Here is a 23,613-nt window from a genome sequence, read left to right on the forward strand (position 1 = left end):
TCCCTATCATTCCCACTGTCTGCTCCCCATGTTCTGGGTAGGTCCCTGTCATTCCCACTGTCTGCTCCCCATGTACCGGGTAGGTCCCTATCAGGGCTGGTCCTATCAAATGTGGGGCCCAATTGGGACCATGTTGGCGGGGCCCCTAGACAAAGTGTTGCTGGCTACTGACACACCAAGTATTTAGGAAAATAAGGGCATACAGGCACAAAATAGAAAGGAAAGGGGCAGACAAGGTAACATAATAGGGGCACACAGGGTAAGAGAGAAAGCTGGGCCTATGAGAGTTGGGGGCAGGCTAGACCTATGGATTTGGGGATGGGCTGGACTCTCAAAGTTGGGGGCAGGCCAGGCAGCATCATGTGCTGAGGGAAATATTATCTTTGCTGCCCTGTGGTGCGGGGCCCCCCAGAGGTGCGGGGCCCAATTGGGCCCAATTGGTCCAATTGGCCTAAGGCCGGCCCTGGTCCCTATCATTCCCACTGTCTGCTCCCTATGTACCAGGTAGGTCCCTATCATTCCCACTGTCTGCTCCCCATGTACCAGGTAGGTCCCTATCATTCCCACTGTCTGCTCCCCATGTACCGGGTAGGTCCCTATCATTCCCACTGTCTGCTCCCTATGTACCAGGTAGGTCCCTATCATTCCCACTGTCTGCTCCCCATGTACCGGGTAGGTCCCTATCATTCCCACTGTCTGCTCCCCATGTACCAGGTAGGTCCCTATCATTCCCACTGTCTGCTCCCTATGTACCAGGTAGGTCCCTATCATTCCCACTGTCTGCTCCCCATGTTCCGGGTAGGTCCCTATCATTCCCGCTGTCTGCTCCCCATGTACCGGGTAGGTCCCTATCATTCCCGCTGTCTGCTCCCTATGTACAAGGTAGGTCCCTATCATTCCCACTGTCTGCTCCCCATGTACCGGGTAGGTCCCTATCATTCTCGCTGTCTGCTCCCCATGTACCGGGTAGGTCCCTATCATTCCCGCTGTCTACTCCCCATGTACCGGGTAGGTCCCTATCATTCCCACTGTCTGCTCCCCATGTACCAGGTAGGTCCCTATCATTCTCGCTGTCTGCTCCCCATGTACCGGGTAGGTCCCTATCATTCCCACTGTCTGCTCCCCATGTACCAGGTAGGTCCCTATCATTCCCACTGTCTGCTCCCTATGTACCGGGTAGGTCCCTATCATTCCCACTGTCTGTTCCCTATGTACCAGGTAGGTCCCTATCATTCCCGCTGTCTACTCCCTATGTACCAGGTAGGTCCCTATCATTCCCACTGTCTACTCCCTATGTACCGGGTAGGTCCCTATCATTCCCACTGTCTGTTCCCTATGTACCAGGTAGGTCCCTATCATTCCCGCTGTCTACTCCCTATGTACCGGGTAGGTCCCTATCATTCCCGCTGTCTGCTCCCTATGCACCAGGTAGGTCCCTATCATTCCCACTGTCTACTCCCTATGTTCCGGGTAGGTCCCTATCATTCCCACTGTCTGCTCCATATGTACCAGGTAGGTCCCTATCTTTCCCGCTGTCTGCTCCCCATGTACCAGGTAGGTCCCTATCATTCCCACTGTCTGCTCCCTATGTACCAGGTAGGTCCCTATTATTCCCACTGTCTGCTCCCCATGTACCGGGTAGGTCCCTATCATTCCCGCTGTCTGCTCCCTATGTACCAGGTAGGTCCTTATCATTCCCACTGTCTGCTCCCCATGTACCGGGTAGGTCCCTATCATTCCCACTGTCTGCTCCCCATGTACCAGGTAGGTCCCTATCATTCCCACTGTCTGCTCCCCATGTACCGGGTAGGTCCCTATCATTCCCACTGTCTGCTCCCCATGTACCGGGTAGGTCCCTATCATTCCCGCTGTCTGCTCCCTATGTACAAGGTAGGTCCCTATCATTCCCACTGTCTGCTCCCCATGTACAGGGTAGGTCCCTAACATTCCCGCTGTCTGCTCCTTATGTACCAGGTAGGTCCCTATCATTCCCACTGTCTGCTCCCCATGTACCAGGTAGGTCCCTGTCATTCCCACTGTCTGCTCCCCATGTACCAGGTAGGTCCCTATCATTCCCACTGTCTGCTCCCCATGTTCCGGGTAGGTCCCTATCATTCCCGCTGTCTGCTCCCCATGTACCGGGTAGGTCCCTATCATTCCCGCTGTCTGCTCCCTATGTACAAGGTAGGTCCCTATCATTCCCACTGTCTACTCCCTATGTTCCGGGTAGGTCCCTATCATTCCCGCTGTCTGCTCCCTATGTACCAGGTAGGTCCCTATCATTCCCACTGTCTGCTCCCCATGTACCAGGTAGGTCCCTGTCATTCCCACTGTCTGCTCCCCATGTACCCGGTAGGTCCCTATCATTCCCGCTGTCTGCTCCCCATGTACAGGGTAGGTCCCTATCATTCCTGCTGTCTGCTCCTTATGTACCAGGTAGGTCCCTATCATTCCCACTGTCTGCTCCCCATGTTCCGGGTAGGTCCCTATCATTCCCGCTGTCTGCTCCCCATGTACAGGGTAGGTCCCTATTATTCCCACTGTCTGCTCCCCATGTACCGGGTAGGTCCCTGTCATTCCCACTGTCTGCTCCCCATGTTCCGGGTAGGTCCCTATCATTCCCGCTGTCTGCTCCCCATGTACCAGGTAGGTCCCTATCATTCCCGCTGTCTGCTCCCCATGTACTGGGTAGGTTCCTGTCATTCCCACTGTCTGCTCCCCATGTACCAGGTAGGTCCCTATCATTCCCACTGTCTGTTCCCTATATACCAGGTAGGTCCCTATCATTCCCGCTGTCTGCTCCCTATGTACCAGGTAGGTCCCTATCATTCCCGCTGTCTGCTCCCTATGTACCAGGTAGATCCCTATCATTCCTGCTGTCTGCTCCCTATGTACCAGGTAGATCCCTATCATTCCCACGGTCTGCTCCCCATGTACCGGGTAGGTCCCTATCATTCCCGCTGTCTGCTCCCCATGTACCGGGTAGGTCCCTATCATTCCCGCTGTCTGCTCCCTATGAACCGGGTAGGTCCCTGTTATTCCCACTGTCTGCTCCCCATGTACCAGGTAGGTCTCTATCATTCCCACTGTCTGCTCCCCATGTTCCGGGTAGGTCCCTATCATTCCCACTGTCTGCTCTCTATGTACCGGGTAGGTCCCTATCATTCCCACTGTCTGCTCTCTATGTACCGGGTAGGTGCCTATCATTCCTACCTACATTCCCTTTTTCATAAATAAGACTTGTAAATACAATCTAAATTCCAATTCCAAACTAAATACAAGCTAATTGCTCCAATGGGAGGGAATATCCTGATTCCCACTCGGGGAATCTATTTTCTGGGACTCGTGTGACTTCCTCCTTCCTGTTAAAGTGTTGATCCCAAAGGTGGAGAGTGATACAAGTTAAGCAACCAGTGTCCTTGTTCTAGTAGTAACCCATATCAACCAATCAGGAAGGGGCCTTTACTGGGGTTGTTTTGGGAGCGAGCGCAAAGCATAAAAGTACATTGGCGCCTCTAGTTGGACTAAAACTCTCAACTTACACCCAGAACTTCAGTAGGTGCAGGGATGATGGGAAATGCAGTTCTGTAGCACCCTAATACCCCAATACATGGAGACTTATTTGTTTATGGATTTAAAGGGGAAGTAAACCCAGAAATGTCTCTTCCAAATATAGATTCAGTGCATTTAAAGTTATGTGTAAATGAGTGACATGCGGAAGCCTGCATCCACATTAACCTGCCCAAGTTTAACAAGGGAATTAACCCTCCCTACCCCCCTCAGCTGACTGCAGGGGGCAACTTGTACCTTTGCGGTGGATGATTCCTTGGCCAAAACCATTCCCGTCAATCTCGAAATGTAATTGCTATTGAAAAGTCTGTATATCCTGAAACAATGTAGCAGAAGCCACTTCCCCTCCAACTACATTGCTACATTGTTTCAGGAGCCGATCCTTTGATAGACATCTATAAAACCAGTGAAATATGTACAGAATATTGGGAAGTTATTTGGGGGTTTAAATCCCCCTTTAACCCTTTATTAACATAAAGCTGACATCCCCCCAAAACACATTACATGCCAACAAGCGAGACAGGAAATAATGACGTCACAATCAGGACTTTTGTTTCTTTAAAAAACAAAAACTCGGAATTTATTTGCTGGGCTACAGGAGATATATAATATATATATATATATATATTATATATATATATATATATAAATACACACCATACACTCCGGGTCACATAGTACAGACTCCATCCAGTTACTCTTCAATTACAGCTTCAATATAAGCCTATAAGTTTAATTAACATAATTAAAGAAATGCTTTGTTTTCATTAAGTCTGGCGCTGGGATACAAGCAAACGTACATTAACTCCTTTCTGGAGTAGATTTCAGCCACGGCGTCCTGATCATCCCAAGGATTTCAGTGAAATTACAAATACGGAGTGAAATGGGACTGGGGACCCCGGAAGTCTCTGTGGGTGCCCAGTGTTGGGGTGCAGGGACGGGAATGGCTCTAGGCAATGAGACTGCATCCATTCACAGTGGAATAATTCAAACAAAAATGAAGTTCCCCTTTAATAAAAAGTGGGAGTGGCTTGAAACCCTTGAGATGAACACAGAATATTCACATCATAAATATTATGACATTAAATTGTGGCAGATCCACTTACACAATGTGCAACAAGCTGTATTTGTTTTATTATACACAAAAAGCCCCCCCCACTTTATTTCTCTTTTCATTTAACCCCCCCGTTTCCCCTTTCATACAGAAGCACAGGTCTGTGCTCACATTAACAGAGCCAGTCTAGTCACGTAGACAGATTAAATAAATGGGGGTCCCCCCATACACACATTTTTTCTTCTCTCTTTTTTCACTCCTCTGTGTGGGGGGGTGACAGGGGTATTTAAAAGAACCCCCCCCCATAAATTGTGGATTGTCTTTAAGATTAAAATGGGCTGCCCATCCCCCCGCCAGTCCTGGCGTAAAACATATATTACAGGGCAAAGCTCTGATAGGCCGGCTCATTTCATTTTAACTTTACTTTTCTCCCCCTGAAAAATAAAGGGGAGAAGCAGCCCCCCCCCCCCCGCCACAGCACTAACAGGACCCCCCAATGGAATGTACCCCATGTTTGGGCCTGACCCACGAACTGGACATTTCCATCCCTTTCGATATAAAAGTGTAATTAGATGTAGGGATGCACAGAATCCCTAGTTCCTCTTCTCAGCCCTAATTAAGAATATGCAAATTGGGAATCGGTTCGGTTTTCAGTCTTATTTGAAGGATTCGGGGGTTCAGCTGAATACCAAACAAAATCCTAATTTGTATATACAAATTAGGGGTGGGAAGGGGAAAACATTTTTTACTTCCTTGTTTTGTGCCAAAAAAGCATGCGATTTCCCTTTCCCCATATGCAAATTAGGAAGCGGTACGGTATTCGGGCCAAATCTTTTTTGAAGGATTCAGGGGTTCAGCTGAATACCAAACTGAATCATTATTTGCATATACAATTTAGGATTCGGTTGGGCCAGGCAGAAGGATTAGGCCTAATCCCGAACTGAATTCTGGATTCACTGCATCCCTAATTAGAACTGAGGGGTACATGGGTAGTGCAGACAGCTATTTAGGGTGACCCTTCTTCTGCATTCTGATCCACAACCGCCCCCCCCCAGTGATTTTCATTTCCTTTAATCAGAGCAGCATCACAGTTCGTTCTCTAATTGGTCACACATTTAAACGTGAACGTGCAGTTCTAATACCCCGCGTACACATGGACACACACAGGCAGATCAGTAGTCAACAGGTCAGTGCCCAAGTAACTGTCAGACAGCAGGTGGCGCCATTGCTCCTGTGCAAAACAGAAGGCCCCCCCACCCCATACACAAAATATCTGTCTATATAAAAAATATGCCGAAAAGCCCAGATTGTTTGTCAACAGCAACCTGTGCCTTTAAGAAAGGGACTTTTTTTTTCTTATTAAAAAATGGAGTGGGGTTATTTTTACATATTTTCATCCCATTACCTGAAATGTCTATTTTTTCAGCATTTTTTAAACCCATATTCCAAAAGTAGGGGCACGGGGGTTACTGAAGTGCAACATACAGTATCAAGTCCTGTGGGGCAACACTGTACGAGAACACTGAGGTAGATGAGAAAAGGATTTTTTTTTTGTTTGTTTTTTTTTAAAGTGATTTTTTTTTTCAAAAAAAAAAAAAAATTCTATATTTCTTTGCAGCCCCCCAGATTTCCTACAGACTTGGGGGGGTTCTAGAGCAGCTTTTCCATATCAAGTAAGAAAAAAAAAAAAAGGCAAAAAAAATGTCATCCAAAAAACCCCACAAACTCTCAGTTGTACCTTGAAATCACCCCGCTTACAAATTGAAGTCATAATTTTGGGGAGAGGGGGGGGCTCACAATACATAGAACTGAAGCAGCTGTTAATATTCATTAAGACATTATAAAGGGAACAAAAAAAAGAAATGATCCGATTTGCACTCCCCCTGCAACACACTTGCACGCTCACTCACACACAAGGACAGGGAGTGTTGGAATGTAAGTCCTGCACTCACTCCGCCACCTTGATTATCGGCTGCTGGAGGAGTATTTGGCCTTAGTGATCAGGTAGAGGACAATGTCTTGGTGGCCACCATAAGCGGCTATATGGAGCGCACTCCACCCGTCCCTGTTTGCCAGCCTAATATCCGCCCCAAACTTTACCAACAGTTTCACCAGTTCCAGGTTCCCATCAATCACCGACTGGTGAAGAGCAGTCTGGCCCTCGGGGCCGAAGGAATTGACGTTAAACTCACAGTTGGTCATGTTCTGCAGGAGGGAATGCAGTTCCTTGGTGTTGCCATTGCGCACGGCCTCCTGGAAGACCCGTTGGGTGTGGGGCATGGAGCAGGTGGACATTTCGGCCTGGCTCATGGCTGGTACCGGAACAGGGTCCAGTAGAAGGTCTTGACAATGAGGTGCCCCAGTAGAAGGTCTCGACAATGAGGTGCCCCAGTAGAAGGTCTCGACAATGAGGTGCCCCAGTAGAAGGTCTCGACAGTAGAAGGTCCACTAATGATGCGGAATAAGTGGTCAGACCTCGGCAGTGGTCATCCAATGATAGAAGGTCCAGGTCAGTTGTAGGAGGTCCAGAGAAGAACTCTACTGGTCCCAAGAGCTGATCTTTTGTAACTGATCCACAAAGGAGTAGTTGGACAGAAACCAGATGTTTGCTCTGTAACCAGGATTCCCAAGAGGTCTCTAAGGCAGGTAGGTGCCCAGCTAGAAGCCCTTAGCAGGGATACATGTATCAGCGTCTAGGGGTCGGCGACTCAGGAGGCAGCAGCAGCTCAGGTAAGTGCAATAAGCCCAGCTAGAAGGTGCTGTAGTCCCAGGGAATCAGGGCTCTCCGTAGGTCCCGAGGTCAGACAGAATCTCACTCACAGATCCAGTTTCCAGCAGAGGTTTCCCCAGTCCCCTGGCAGCGCCGATCCGCGTCTCTCTGTGTCCCCGTTGCGCTGCGCTTCCAACTCAGAATCGACTCAGCGCCGCTGCAGCTTTTCTTACAGTCCCCTCCTGATTTGCATCATAATGCGGAACAGCCGCGGCCGCCCATTGGCTGGAAGCCCACGTGGGGGTGGGAAGGAAGACTGGGAAGCCCTCCCTCCGTGTGGAACGTTGAGAATCTGGGCGTGGCCGTGAGGTTAGAGTTAGGGAGCGAGGAGAAAGTTTCAGGCGATGTTGAGCAGAAAAAAAATAATTTCCTATACTTGAGCCAGACTGCTCCCCTTTATTGCCATTACAGTCAGGGTGAAATGTAAGAGCTAAAGGACTTGGCATTGTGTATTGGAGCATCACTTTGGGGTAAAAGACTGATACATTTAGGTAAATAAAACTACAGATTGGGGCCCTGGGCTTCCTGTTGTGCTGTGGCCCTTTACATCTAAAAGTGTGGCCCTAAGATCAGTGTGGTTCCCAGGGGCAATAGGAGTCAATATATCAGCAGCTGGGACACCAGGATTCCTATGCACAATCTTGTCTGGATATTAGGCTTATATACTGCAGAACTACAACTCCCCGCTGCCATCATAACTGCCCCACGTGCCATTGCTCTAAGGCTAATATTGCCCTTATGGCAGTTGCTGCATTGGGACTATTTGCAGATTCATTCGAAACCCAGATTCTACACTTCCGGGGGGAACTGACTGAAGTGATTGTAAGCTCTTGTCAACGGCAAGAAAATGTCAAATTATGAAAATGGTATTTGATGGGTAAATGCAGGCCTTGGCAGAAAGAGCTTACAATCTACCGATAGTGTGAAGGTGGCCATAGATGTAGAAATCCGCTCGTTTGGCGTCACAGTGGGCGATATTGGGCTGATCCAATCGTGGGCCCAACGATCGGATCATAATGGATCCGATATGAGCAGTCAGATCGCAGGACCGCATAGACACAGGATTTAACCTGCCTGATCGAGATGTGCCTGACTTTCGGCCTGATATCGATTGAGGAAGCCCGTCAGATGGCCCCACATACGGGCAAATAAGTTGCCGACTCGATCAGTCAGCAGCTTTTATCGGCCTGTATATGGGGGCCTTAAGGAGAATCTCCCCTGATCCAAAGGGCTTACAGTCTAAATAATGGCGAAAACCTGTATAGATGTAAGGAAGTAAATGCACAGACCCTGAGGTTTGGGGAGCAAATATGGGGGGCGCTGCGCTTATGAAAGGAGAGGCCTTTGGTACCAGAGATCTGCCCATTGCTATAGAAAGGAATTTACTCGGGCCTGTTCCTTTAAGTGGAGACAGGGGGCAGTAAGGGACACAGTTAGATCACCAGTCACACTGACCCTCATTATAACACCAAATGGCTCATCCAGAGAGGAAGCAATAGTGGGGGGATCAGGCCCGGACTGACAATCTGTGGGTTCTGGCAAATGCCATAGAAATTCATTATTTAGTTTGGGCCTATTTGCACTTGGAATGCCAGGGCCTATTTTGACTCCCAGTCCAGACCAGTATATACCCCTCATACTGTACTACAGTAACATGGCAGAGAGAAGGTGCCTGCTGCAGACTGCACCAGTTAAGGAGGCAGTTGAACAGGACAGGACTTGAGTTGCATTGCAGGCTGCGGGGGGACATTTATACAGGGGGCTGGGAGTGAATGAGCGGATTCTTTCATACCCTATGTACACAGTAAACAGAGATGGGTCAGTAGAAGAGAGAGAGGGGGCAGATCATTTGTGTTCCCCCTCCTTCCAGGATCAAATGGAGATTTCCCAGAAAAATACTTTCCCTTTAACAGTTTGGAAAATGAAGTAGCCATGCCTCGTAGCCCAATGAGGGGTGTTATACCCCAGTAGGGAATCTTCGGAACATTGCTTTGAGGCTAAATCCCAGTGTAGGTGTTGCTGAGCGAAGTAGTAAGGTTCTGGGAGTTGAAACTGAACAATACCTGTAGCAGTTTGACTTGCCCTTTACTTATTTTCCGTGAGATCGAAGTCGCTGTCCTCAGATCACCTCTCTGCGGCACATTTTAATCAGTTCCCTAACAAGGAGCTTTAATTGGCGGCAGATTCGGTCTGACCAGTTTCCTCGCAGCAAACCCGGGATACCATTAAAGGGCAACTAACCCCATACGTTCCTCCAACCAGAAAAAGGATTCCATAACATTCTTATAAGCAAAGATTTACAACATGCTCATGCCTAATGCGGATATGCCCGATCCATGGGCTTGGCAAGAAAATATTATTCACATTAGCTTTGCAACAGGATCCCAGGAGCAGCAGCTTCCAGCCTCAAATAAATAACATACAAAGCATAGATGGACCAATCACAGAATGGCATTCATATGGTATAAAACAAGAGCCCACATACTGGTCAAATGCTTTTATCTACATAGCTGGGAAAAGAGAACTCTTAAAGGGACAGTGACATTAAAATGCACACAGCTTTGTAAATACAGGTACTTCTGTATCTGGGATAAAGACTGCCATACGTGTGCATGGAACGCTGATCTCTAGGTGGCATCTTCAGCCTAGATGGGAGACCAGCGGCCTGGGGGAGTGCCGGCAGGGGTTCGGGCATGCAACAAGTCACAGTTATATAGAATGAAGCAACCATGCATGTGCCGACGCTACTTGTAGACCAGTACAGCCTGCAGCATAGACCCATACAGATTGCTGGTGACTAGAAAGCTGAAGAACACTGAAAACACTATGACGAGTGTACCACCCACCTCGCCCCATTAAACCCAAACACATAAAATCAACACGATCATTAGCGCTTCATTTACACGCATTGCTGCAAAGAAATCAGTGTAGTCCGCAGCATGCATCCATTAACGCATGTACATGTAATGGCTATTGAACGTAAAACAGGTCTGCACTGCTGGTTCTGACAATCGAAAATGTAGCAGAAGCCAGCTGGCTGACAGACTTGTGCAGACGCATGCAAGGCATTGTGGGAACTGGGGTTGTGCTGCAGTTCTATCAGTAGTTACGGGAGGAGCCAGAAACCTAATTCACAAGTCTAATAAACTTTCTATGGCTTAGAATGTCCCAAGAATACAGAAAGGATGGGATTCTGGGTAACAACCAACCAAGACCCGCCTTAAAAATTGGGCAGCAGTCACAGGTCACACGGGTGCAAAAGACCTCAGCAGCGTCACCCTATTTATCTACTGACCCCTGTGGTATACGAACTCTCTGGGAAAGTCCTGACAATATCAGTCTAGTTTCATTATCACTGTCACAATGAGGCTCCTCCCTCTTTATATTGTATCCTGTGATACTGCTCGTTTCATCGAAGGGAATGTGCACTTGAAATTAGCAAAATAATACTGTGTGCCCAAAACATTCCATTTCTCCATTTATACATATGGGAGGGAGGTGCCATATTGATTCCCTTAGACAGTACAGTATGAGGGTATAGCTTATTGTGTGCCCAGAACATTCCTTCTCTGTATATTTGTATTTATACATATGCGAGGAGGAGGTGCCATATTGATTCCCTTAGACAGTACAGTATGAGGGTATAGCTTATTGTGTGCCCAGAACATTCCTTCTCTGTATATTTGTATTTATACATATGGGAGGAGGTGCCATATTGATTCCCTTAGACAGTACAGTATGAGGGTATAGCTTATTGTGTGCCCAGAACATTCCTTCTCTGTATATTTGTATTTATACATATGGGACGAGGAGGTGCCATATTGATTCCCTTAGACAGTACAGTGTGAGGGTATAGCTTATTGTGTGCCCAGAACATTCCTTCTCTGTATATTTGTATTTATACATATGGGAGGAGGGAGGTGCCATATTGATTCCCTTAGACAGTACAGTATGAGGGTATAGCTTATTGTGTGCCCAGAACATTCCTTCTCTGTATATTTGTATTTATACATATGGGAGGAGGGAGGTGCCATATTGATTCCCTTAGACAGTACAGTATGAGGGTATAGTTTACTGTGCCCAGAACATTCCTTCTCTGTATATTTGTATTTATACATATGGGAGGAGGAGGTGCCATATTGAAAACTAGAGGAAAACTAGACAGTACAGTATGAGGGTATAGCTTATTGTGTTACAGTACAGTATGAGGGTATAGCTTATTGTGTGCCCAGAACATTCCTTCTCTGTATATTTGTATTTATACATATGGGAGGAGGAGGTGCCATATTGATTCCCTTAGACAGTACAGTATGAGGGTATAGCTTATTGTGTGCCCAGAACATTCCTTCTCTGTATATTTGTATTTATACATATGGGAGGAGGGAGGTGCCATATTGATTCTCTTAGACAGTACAATATGAGGGTATAGTTTACTGTGCCCAGAACATTCCTTTGCCTAGAGATGAAATGACCAATTTGTTAAAAAGTGAAGAGTTACCTAGGGAGCCATTCCCTGCAGCGAGAAAGAGACAAGGAGAGAGAGGGAGAGAGAGCAGCTTGCACCAGTCACAGAAGGGTTAATGAAGCGCTGTGCTGCCTGTGCACCTGACTCACAACTTGCAATAGAATTTCCCGGGTCCCTAAAGGGTTCAGAAGCCACTCCTAGTCTCCAGCAAGAGAAGGGGAGGGCCCAGAAGCAGCCAATAGGAAAAAGGCTTCGGAAGCAGATGAAACAAAACAGGGTGTGGCCTCTGGTTAATTCATTAAAATGTGTTGGAGAGCGTGGGAACAGAGAGAGTTTTACTTCCCAGCACAGACTAATAGAATAGAAACAGAGAGAGTGCAGGAGGCAGACAATCTAGACCCATGCACCCATCGCTCTCCCCTTATACTACATATATATATATATTATATATATATATATATATATAAATATATATATCTAATAGTAATAATAAATAGCTCTAACTAATGCAATGACTCATGTGGGTTCTCTAAAAATAATCTACTGAATAAGCTGCTGCAACTCCTAAGATCCGTAGCGCAACAAGATGCAAATGTGGGGATGCAGGGAGTTGTAGTGTGCCCAGGATTGGGTGTTGCACATGACTAATGGATGGATAACCTGGGAACTATTCTTCTTCTTGACCCAATGACGGTACTGGTGACCTGGAATAGGTGTTCTTCTAGACATGATAACTTTGTGGGTGGCCTAGATGAAGTATTATTCTGGACCTGGGGACTATAAGGGTGACCAGGATTTCCTCTAATGATGACCATTGGCTGGGTGGCCTGCTACCTTTATGGGTCATCTGGATTAAGTACTGCATGTGTGACCTGGGTTAGGTACTGGGGTAGATGAAGACATTAGGTGTTGTTCTAGAGAAGACAACTGTATGGATAACCCAGAATATTATTATACAGTTGGACCTGAATTAAGGTATTCTTATAGAAGTGGTGACTGTGTGGGTGACCTGAATTAGGTTTCCCTCGATTTAATTAGATATTCTTTAGATCCAACACCTTTAGTTGTGGCTTGGATTAAGAACTCTTCGAGAGATGAGCATACAGTTTGTGACCTGGATTAGGTATTCCTCTAGACTTGGTGTCTTTATGGGTGACCTGGACTAGGTATTCTTCAATAATTGGTGTCTTTATGGGTGACCTGGACTAGATATTCCTCTAGTTTTCATGTCCTTGTGTGTGACCCGGGTTAGTTATTCTTCTAGACTTTGTGTCTTTCTGGCTGATCTGGACTAGGTATTCCTCTAGTTTTCATGGCCTTCTGTGTGACCTAGGTTAGTATTCTTCTAGATTTGGTGTCTTTATGGGTAACCTTGACTGGGTTTTCCTCTAGGATTGATGTCTTTATGGGTGACCTGTATTAGGTATTCCTCTAGACTTGGTGTCTTTATGGGTCACCTGTATTAGGTATTCTGCTAGACTTGATGTCTTTATGGGTGATCTGGAGTAGGTATTCCTCTAGACTTGGTGTCTTTATGGGTAACCTGTATTAGGTATTTCTCTAGACTTGGTGTGTTTATGGATGACCTGTATTAGGTATTTCTCTAGACTTAGTGTCTTTATGGGTGACCTGTATTAGGTATTTCTCTAGACTTGATGTCTTAATGGGTGACCTGGAGTAGGTATTCCTCTAGACTTGGTGTCTTAATGAGTGACCTGTATTAGGTATTCCTCTAGACTTGATGTCTTTATGGATGACCTGTATTAGGTATTTCTCTAGACTTAGTGTCTTTATGAGTGACCTGTATTAGGTATTTCTCTAGACTTGATGTCTTTATGGATGACCTGTATTAGGTATTTCTCTAGACTTGGTGTCTTTATGAGTGACCTGTATTAGGTATTTCTCTAGACTTGGTGTCTTTATGGGTGACCTGTATTAGGTATTCCTCTAGACTTGATGTCTTTATGGATGACCTGTATTAGGTATTTCTCTAGACTTGGTGTCTTTATGAGTGACCTGTATTAGGTATTTCTCTAGACTTGGTGTCTTTATGAGTGACCTGTATTAGGTATTTCTCTAGACTTGGTGTCTTTATGGGTGACCTGTATTAGGTATTCCTCTAGACTTGATGTCTTTATGGGTGACCTGTATTAGGTATTCCTCTAGACTTGGTGTCTTTATGGGTGACCTGTATTAGGTATTCCTCTAGACTTGATGTCTTTATGGGTGACCTGTATTAGGTATTCCTCTAGACTTGGTGTCTTTATGGGTGACCTGTATTAGGTATTTCTCTAGACTTGGTGTCTTTATGAGTGACCTGTATTAGGTATTTCTCTAGACTTGGTGTCTTTATGGGTGACCTGTATTAGGTATTCCTCTAGACTTGATGTCTTTATGGGTGACCTGTATTAGGTATTCCTCTAGACTTGGTGTCTTTATGGGTGACCTGTATTAGGTATTCCTCTAGACTTGATGTCTTTATGGGTGACCTGTATTAGGTATTCCTCTAGACTTGGTGTCTTTATGGGTGACCTGTATTAGGTATTTCTCTAGACTTGGTGTCTTTATGAGTGACCTGGAGTAGGTATTCCTCTAGAAATGACAGTAGAAATGTATTATTCACAGGAAACATAACATCATTTAATCCAGAAATAAAAGTTTTAGGAGGAAGTTGATGGACGCTCAGGTGTGACTTCATATAAAAAAAGACCACTTTCAGACGTGTGTGTCACTTCCCTCTCTGACACTTTTTAGCAATAAAATACAGTCATTAAAAGACGGGGGGGGGGGGAACACAATATTAAAAACATAAAATATAGTATTGTCCATAAATCTTCATTAAAAGGAAAAAAAAAAACAATTGGGAGGAAGGACCAGACCTGGGGCAATTGTGGGTCGGAGACGTCAGGAACACAACTCATGAACACTCACTGCTCTGCTAAGGAAAGGCTGCCTGGCACAAACACAATGGCACGCAGTCGTTGGGCGTCCAACACAACTGTCCATCTTGCAGTTTTCAGGGATTCTGGTCCACCAGCTGGTAGAGATTTTCCCCAGTGTCCTGCAGGACCTCTCTGAATTGGGACACCACTCTCCCAAAATGGGAACCTTCCCAGAACACCTTGCCACACTGGCTGCAGCAGAAGAACAGGTCCACTTTGTGGAGAAGGCCTGGTGGTATGGAGTCCAGTTGCAGAGCTGCACCACTGGAGAGACTCAGAGAGTCCAGACAAATCCCAAGCTCTTCCAGCCACTGTCGCTCTTCACTACTGGGCCTCTTTCTCTGATCTTCTGACTCTGTGGGAGCTGCAGGAAAGGGAAGGAATGAGTAGTAAATCCAGCGGGTTAGAGTCATCAATATAGAAAGTACTGTGGTTTCTCTTGCTCTGCTTTAGCTTATTTATCCTCTATACAAGTACCATGGTTTCCTTTACTCTGCTTTAGCTGATCTTCTCTCTCTCTCTCTCTCTCTCTCTCTCTCTCTCTCAGTACCATTGTTTCCCTTGCTCTGCTTCAGCTTATCTATCTTCTCTCCAAGTACCATGGCATCCCTTGCTCTGCTTCAGCTTATCTATCTTCTCTACAAGTACCATGGTTTCCCTTGCTCTGCTTTAGCTCATCTTCTCTCCAAGTACCATGGTTTCCCTTACTCTGCTTCAGCTTATCTATCTTCTCTCCAAGTATCATGGTTTCCCTTGCTCTGCTTCAGCTTATCTAGCTTCTCTCTCTGTCCAAGTACTGTGGTTTTCCTTGCTCTGCTTCAGCTTATCTAGCTTCTCTCTCTCCAAGTACCATGGTTTTCCTTGCTCTGCTTCAGCTTACATAGCTTCTCTCTTTCTCTCTCCAAGTATATCTCCAAGTATCTCTCCAAGTATCATGGTTTCACTTGCTCTGCTTCAGTTTATCTATCTTCTCTCCAAGTGCCATGGCATCCCTTGCTCTGATTCAGCTTATCTATCTTCTCTCCAAGTACCACGGTTTCCCTTGCTCTGCTTTAGCTGATCTTTTTTCTCTCTCTCTCTCTCTCTCTCTCTCTCTCTCTCTCTCTCTCTCTCTCTCTCTCTCTCTCCAAGTACCATGGTTTCCCTTGCTCTGCTTTAGCTTATTTATCTTCTCTCCAAGTATCATGGTTTCCCTTGCTCTGCTTTAGCTGATCTCTTTTCTCTCTCTCTCTCTCTCTCCAAGTACCATGGTTTCCCTTGCTCTGCTTCAGCTTATTTATCTTCTCTCCAAGTACCATTGTTTCCCTTGCTCTGCTTCAGCTTATCTATCTTCTCTCCAAGTACCATTGTTTCCCTTGCTCTGCTTCAGCTTATCTATCTTCTCTCTCTCTCCAAGTACCGTGGTTTTCCTTGCTCTGCTTCAGCTTATATAGCTTCTCTCTTTCTCTCTCCAAGTGCCATGGTTTCATTTGCTCTGCTTCAGCTTATCTTCCTTCTCTCTTCCAATCTTCTGCTTGTTAGTTAGAAGTAGGCGGGTTCCAATGATACCAACATATATACAATCAGTATGGCAACGGTCTATCAAACACCTGTGCTTTCTTCTAATTGGCCGTGCCGCCACTTTACTGTCTACAACTTTAACCCCCGTCTGTTTTCTGGCGCAGGGGGAACATATTTATACAATTAGAGGCTCCTGCGCAGACACACATGGGACCATTTAACGTTCCAGTTTGTAGAAAGAGACATAGAGTAACATGCAGAGGCACGAAGAAGAAGGAGGAGGAGGGGGTGATACATTGCGTCAGGCATCGGCAGGGTTTTTGGAGTCGGTGACGGTGTCTCATAGGGAAGTGAGACGAGGCTAAGTGCCCCTGTGGCTCATTAGCCCCAGGACCTGTGCAAGGTGTGAGAGGATGAGGACTGTCACTCTACATTAGGGGATGGAAATAAGAGTACAAAGCAGAACTCTACCTCCAGGCTGGCCTCACAGCCCATGAACTCAATTCTTACAGTGCGACCCCTCAAGCTTTGGATAGAAATGCAAGTTGACATGATGTACCTGCTGGGGTAACACAACTTCTTGTAAGCTTATATGTGCAGGGACTGATGCGAATGTGATAGGGACTATTGATTGTAAGCTCACTGGGGCATGGGCTGATGGGAATGATAGGGGCCTTAGATTGTAAGCTCACTGGGGCAGGAACGGATGGGAATGGAATAGGGACTTTAGATTGTAAGCTCACTGGGGCAGGGGCTGAAGAGAATGTGGTAGGTAGCATAGATTGTAAGCTCACTGGGGCAGGGACTGATGGGAATATAATAGGGACCTTACAGTGTAAGCTTATCGAGGTAGGGATGAATGGCAACATGAAAGGAACTTTAGATTATAAGATTGCTAGTGTAGGGATTGATGGGAACTTTACAGGGACTAATGGGAATGTGATACCGACCTTAGATTGTAAGCTCACTGGGGCTGGGACTGGTAAGAATGTGATAATGGAGCTTAAATCATAAGCTCCACTAGTGCAGGGGCTGATAGGAATAAGGTATCTATACAGCACTGCGGAATATGTTGGTGCTACAGAAATAGCATTCCTCGTGTATCCGCCTGCACTCGTATGTGTGATTACATTGTACAACACTGCAGAACATGCCTGTGCTCTATAAATCCTTGTGAATTCTGATCATCGTGCTAAAAATCTCCATATCTGGCCCCGAATCTCCCTGTTTGACAGTCCTTTCCATGGCGAGGGAATCGCTGGGAAGTCGGCCAAGAGGAGAAAATGTGCGCTATTGTTTCAGGGCCGGCCATTGTTTCCTGACCTTTTGTACACTTCAAGGAATGTTTGGTATTTTGGATTTTTCAGCAACCCCCCCCCCCTTCCCAAAGGCATTTCAGCTCTAGCTGGTCACTGAATGGGAGGCCAACGTCACTGCTGGGGCCGAATAATGGCCAACTCACCGGGTTTCCATGATTGGAAATGGCCAGAGATACATTGTAACACTTGTAATCATATCCATCAGTGTATCCCCCCAAATGCCCACTTATGTGCCACTGCTCAGTCACCCATCAATGAACACAAACAGAACAGAGGAAGGTGGGGGTCCATACCTACAGCCCATGCACTCATGGGGTTAAAATAGGGGTATCCAGGGGCACACGAGTGCAGCAGTAAAATTCCAGTTGAACTCTAACGTATTCTTAAGTTTTTTGGTTAAACTTCCCCTTTATCCCATGAGAATGTCTTATTGGTGTTGTCTAGAACTGTTTGGTCTCTGTTATAGGGCCTTATTTACTGAGTGCAGAAGACACTTTGCCCCTGCCCTGCACATAGTAAATACCATGCCTTATGTTTATATAAACCTACTTCATTATACACAGCATGCCTGAAGCGCTCAGGAGTGGCTACTCTTGGGGGTTCATCTATCACCGAAGCAAAAAGAGAAAATATTCAGAGAATCTGTGACTAATTTACTAAATGAAATTAATTGCCCCGTTTCCAAAAACACTTATAACAATTCCCGCAGTGAGGTGAAAAGTTTAAACAGCAAGCGTATGTGGTGGGAACCAGCAGTGCAGTCCATTTGGATGGGAGGTGCCAGTCGACCTATCAGATGTCAGCGAGGTTAGGGAAAGGGTTAATGGAGCGGCAGGTGGGAACAGCCGGAAAGGGAGATCTAGTTTCCTTCTCACCTAAGGGAATGAATTAGACAGGGATGGGTTTGCTAATTAATTAGCCGGGGCTAATTGGTTATTGAGGTGCTAATGAATAAGCCTTGGCTCTCAGGCATTGGCAGAGACCTTAGTACAAGAGCCGGGTTCCAGTAGGAACATCTAGATATGTTTTTACTAATGAAAATCATGTGCATCAGACAAAGCCCTTTCCTGTACTAGAGCCGCCCCTGTGCCGCATGCCGCAGACTGTGCTGAATGCAATAGAGCCGTGTATCTGAGGAGCGGGCAGGCAGAGGATTGGATAGGAAGGGGTGAGGTGACAAGAAGTGTTGCACCTGAGTGAAGGCCGTACCGGAACAAACACAACAGGAAAAAAAAGTGTATTTGTTATGGGTGTCAAGAGTGTGAGAAAGGATGGGGTAGGAATGCTGCCGCAGGCTACACAGGTAAGTGGCACCAGACAGTTTAAAGAGTCAGTGATAGATGATAAGGAATGGCAGGTATCTCAGGAATGACGTGGAGGGAGGGCTGATGGGACAACAGCAGCCTCAGTGCCCTTTCTCAGGATCAACAACTACCCCGAGACTGCTGGGGGGCCCCATCAGGGCGTGACTCGCAAACACACTATATGCGGGCCCTAAAATGATGTTGCTGAGGGCCCCTCAACTTATTGTTACCCCACTGTCCAACTTCAAATATCATTTAAAGGGACACTACAGTAATGTATGATGCAGGTGTTCGACTAAAGCTCGTGTGCCTGTATATTGGGGCCCTAGGGAGGATCTGCCCCGACATTACACTAATTTTTGTAGCCACACACCTTGCGATACACTTGTTGGGCAAAATGAGTGTAATGTTGGGGCAGATCCTCCCTAGGGCCCCTATACACTGGCACATAAACTTTAGTCGACCACCTGCATCATACATTACTGTAGTGTCCCTTTAAATGATATTTGAAGTTGGACAGCGGGGTTCCCAATTCCATTCTCAGTGTCCGTCCTTTTCTCTTGTCTGCACTGCTGGTTCTGACTCCTGAAACAATGTCATTCTAAGCAACTTCCCAAAACCCATTTATTCCTTCTTCTCACTAGGTCTATGCTTCAGTGTAACTGTCAGTGTCTCTGCGCTTGATACAATGTAACAATATGGCAGTTGGTTTCTGTTACATTGTTGCAGTCAGAATCCAACATGGCAGGTAGATAGTGTTTCTAACAGCAGATATAATTGCACAGAACTATAAAACCAGTGAGGAGGAGGAACGAACAGATATTGGGAAGTTGCTTAAAATGACATTTACTTTTATTAGGCAACATTTTATTTTTGGGTTTATATACCCTTTAAGGAGCTGTGATCCAGATTCCAAGTTGAAGAACCTGCAGTTGCTGGGAGGTAAAGCTCCCATTTAATGCTGTTATTTTGGTTATTCCAGTGTCTGGGTGACAAAGCACAGAAAGGGTTAATTTTAATGGTAATGGCGGTTACTGTGCGGCACATGGAAGCAATCGCAGCCACCGCGTGAGGAATAGACGATGAAGAGCGAGTGCAGACTGTCTGCATCAATCTAACAGTTAATTGTGAGGGGTTAGGATTATAAGGCCGGCCGGGGCTGGAAGGAAATTGCCCATTTTCCGCGGCTAGTGACGAGCGCCAGTGCAGCGAGGGAGGGGAGTGTGTGATGGGAAAGTAAAGAGGGAATAGGGACAGGACACACCTTTACTGCAAGGCAAACCAGCAAGTTTTTCTCACACTTATCTGCAGACAGAATAAACAGTGGGAAGGGGGAGCGGGGAAGGGTGCGAACAGGCAGCAAGGAATGGCAGCACAGGTGAAATCACTCTGCACCCTTTCCTGCCCGTGGGAACGACACAAACCCACTGCATTTTGCCCCAAATTGGCCTTTGTTTCTTAAACAATAAATCTGGTTAAAGCTCCATCTTGCCCTGTTGTCCCGTAGTGCCAAGTGGAAGGGCAAGACATGGGCAGCAGTGTATTGTACCCCAAATTAAATATATGGCAATTAGTGTTCTATGTATGTAAGTGAGCAGCATTATGGCACTAGTACTTGGCATGACACAATATGTTGCCACTAAATGGCAAGTGGGGGTCTCACCTGGCGCTTGGTTTGTGTCCTTCAAGTAACCGTGAAGCTCCAGCAGCCGAGCCATTTTGTCCTGGGAGATGTGCAGGTATTTGTCACAGTTGCACACCTGGAAGAGAGAGAAGAGAGGCTCGTGGGTGGCGTTTAATTACTTTCAGGGTCACTATCCAAAAATAATGAGAACTAACCCCAAAGTGCAATTAACAAATGATGCTTACGTTGTAGTTCAAATAAGCACTCACCCCAAATCTCCCCCTAACTGACCTTCAGACTGGACCCCCTTAGCTCATAACAAGGTTACAGATATATAGAAACATTGGGGTAACAGTCACCCTGCTATAGTTCCAGGGGTACCCAGGGCACAAATAAGTACACACCCCAAATCTCCCCCTAACTGGCCTTCAGACTGGGCCCCCTTAGCTCATAACAAGGTTACAGACATATAGAAACATTGGGGTGTTACCCTGCTATAGTTCCAGGGGTACCCAGGGCACAAATAAGTACTCACCCCAAATCTCCCCCTAACTGGCCTTCAGACTGGGCCCCCTTAGCTCATAACAAGGTTACAGATATATAGAAACATTGGGGTACAGTCACCCTGCTATAGTTCCAGGGGTACCCAGGGTACAAATAAACACTCACCCCAAATCTCCCCCTAACTGACCTTCAGACTGAGCCCCCTTAGCTCATAACAAGGTTACAGATATATAGAAACATTGGGGTAAAAGTCACCCTGCTATAGTTCCAGGGGTACCCAGGGCACAGGTAATCCAACCCCCCCCCCATTACGGAACTGGACTATGGAGATCCGTGCTGCACCTTGGAGTAGAAGCAGGAGAGCTGGAGTGAGGGAAGCTATTTGCTCACACAGGTGTTTGTTTAGGTGCATATTAAAGCCACGGGTTTATGTATTAAAGGCAATAAGGCTGACACGGCACCGGTGGCCCATGAGAAATATAAATAGACTCCAGTGAGACTGAGCACGGAGCTAATCCCGGAGCCTCTGCCTATATAGAATTTAGTGCCTTCTCCACTTTCCCATATTATAAATGCACATGTTCTAACCAGTCCATTTAAGCCAAGGACCAGTCCATTTGACCTAGGGATAGGGTTGCCACCTTTTCTCGAAAAAAATACCAACCTTCCTATATATTTATCTTTTTTCCCCTATTAATAACATTGGGATCACTGACCTTATTATATATTTATCTTTATTCCCTATTAATAACATTGGGATCACTGACCTTCCTATATATTTATCTTTATTCCTATTAATAACATTGGGATCACTGACCTTCCTATATATTTATCTTTATTCCCTATTAATAACATTGGGATCACTGACCTTCCTATATATTTATCTTTTTTCCCCTATTAATAACATTGGGATCAACCATCATTTTTACCGGCCAGGCTGGTAAAATACCGGCAAGGTGGCAACCCTACCTAAGGACCAGTCCATTTGACCTAGGAACCAGTCCATTTGACCTAGGGACCAGTCCATTTGACCTAGGGACCAGTCCATTTGACCTAGGGACCAGTCCATTTGACCTAGGGACCAGTCCATTTGAGCCAAGGACCAGTCCATTTGACCTAGGGACCAGTCCATTTGACCTAGGGACCAGTCCATTTGAGCCAAGGACCAGTCCATTTGACCTAGGGACTAGTCCATTTGACCTAGGGATCAGTCCATTTGAGCCAAGGACAAGTCCATTTGACCTAGGGATCAGTCCATTTGACTTAGGGGCCAGTCCATTTGAGGCTAGGACAAGTCCATTTGAGTCAGGGACCAGTCCATTTGAGTCAGGGACCAGGGGATGATTTGGATTTAAATGTTGGGGCTCTGGGTGACCCTTGGCATTACTTTAGTAGAAAAGCTCCTGGTGCATTCAGTCTTTGCAGTGACCTTTCCCTCTAATCTGGGCTCATCTATTTGTGAGACTCGCCTAACAAAGAGCCTTCACCGCCCCCTGCGCACCCAGTTTCACAGGTTTAGGTGTAATCTCCTCCTGACGACCTTCACACTTGTTTCTCTTTCAGATAAAGCTGCTGCGTTCCTCTCGTCGGGCCACGGCACACACAGAGGCATTCTGTGCAGTTTGAGGTGTGAGCCCTTATACCTCTAATGACAAACAGATCAGCCAATAACTACTATGGGTGCAACAAGGTGCTAAAGGTTTTTACATAGCAGTTTAATTTCGGTGCTACAGAGTCGCAGAGGGAACATTAGGGGCACCAGGGAATGTGCACATTTGGGCAGAGGAGTGTCCCGATGCTGTTGTACAACTCAAAGGTGCCCTAACCGTGCCCGACGCTGGGTAAGAAAAGCGTGAGAATAGGAAATCTGATCAAGCCCTAAAGCAATGTTTCCAACTTTCTGAGAAACAAAAGCTTTGGAGAGAAAAACCGGTTTCTCAGCAAAGGTACCTGAGACAGAGAGAAAAGGGGCAGACGGGGGGGGGGGGGGTGAGTTGGGTATAGAGAAAGGAACGAAAATTGGATGCTTAAATTCTTCTATAGAATTCATGATATTGTCATCCCATCATTTCCCATTTTATTTTATCTAACCATTTACAATGTATTACACTACAGATAGCTAGAATCTCAGCTGCCATAAAGCAGGACAGGACTGCTGCTTACAATGGGGATCAGATAGGATCTGTGCAGCCACTGGGACAGAATGTTCTGTTATACAGATAGCTAGAATCTCAGCTGCCATAAAGCAGGACAGGACTGCTGCTTACAATGGGGATCAGATAGGATCTGTGCAGCCACTGGGACAGAATGTTCTGTTATACAGATAGCTAGAATCTCAGCTGCCATAAAGCAGGACAGGACTGCTGCTTACAATATGTTGCATGTATATGAGCCAGATCCTCCCTGAGTGTCATTGTTATTTACAGACTGGTAACCCACCTTATATAAAGACCAGTTATTTTGACAGGGATATAAGGGAGTAGGGGGGGTGGACATGAGACCCTTAGCAGAGATCTGTGGGAATTCCTATTCCTTTGTCAGCAATACAAGTACTAATTCCT

At 46.2% G+C, this 23,613-nt stretch overlaps 2 protein-coding genes across 3 annotated transcripts in view; both read right to left on the minus strand.

The window, feature by feature from the left end:
* Positions 1–4,560: 4,560 nt before the first annotated feature.
* On the minus strand, positions 4,561–7,548 carry LOC108698141 (notch-regulated ankyrin repeat-containing protein). Its single transcript, XM_018229406.2, has one exon. The coding sequence runs from the start codon at positions 6,932–6,934 to the stop codon at positions 6,590–6,592; it is 345 nt and encodes a 114-aa protein (XP_018084895.1). The 5' UTR covers positions 6,935–7,548; the 3' UTR covers positions 4,561–6,589.
* Positions 7,549–14,474: 6,926 nt separating this feature from the next.
* exd3.L (exonuclease mut-7 homolog) overlaps positions 14,475–23,613 on the minus strand; it is a 96,258-nt gene continuing 87,119 nt past the window's right edge. For both annotated transcript variants that reach the window (XM_018229408.2, XM_018229407.2), the window contains exons 21-22: positions 20,588–20,684; positions 14,475–15,165 (exon numbers count right to left, since the gene is read on the minus strand). In XM_018229408.2, coding sequence (XP_018084897.1) covers positions 14,876–15,165; positions 20,588–20,684 — 387 coding nt within the window. In that variant the 3' untranslated portion in view covers positions 14,475–14,875. The remainder of the gene's footprint in view (positions 15,166–20,587; positions 20,685–23,613) is intronic.

The sequence above is a fragment of the Xenopus laevis genome, chromosome 8L (assembly GCF_017654675.1).
Source record: "Xenopus laevis strain J_2021 chromosome 8L, Xenopus_laevis_v10.1, whole genome shotgun sequence".
NCBI lineage: Eukaryota > Metazoa > Chordata > Amphibia > Anura > Pipidae > Xenopus > Xenopus laevis.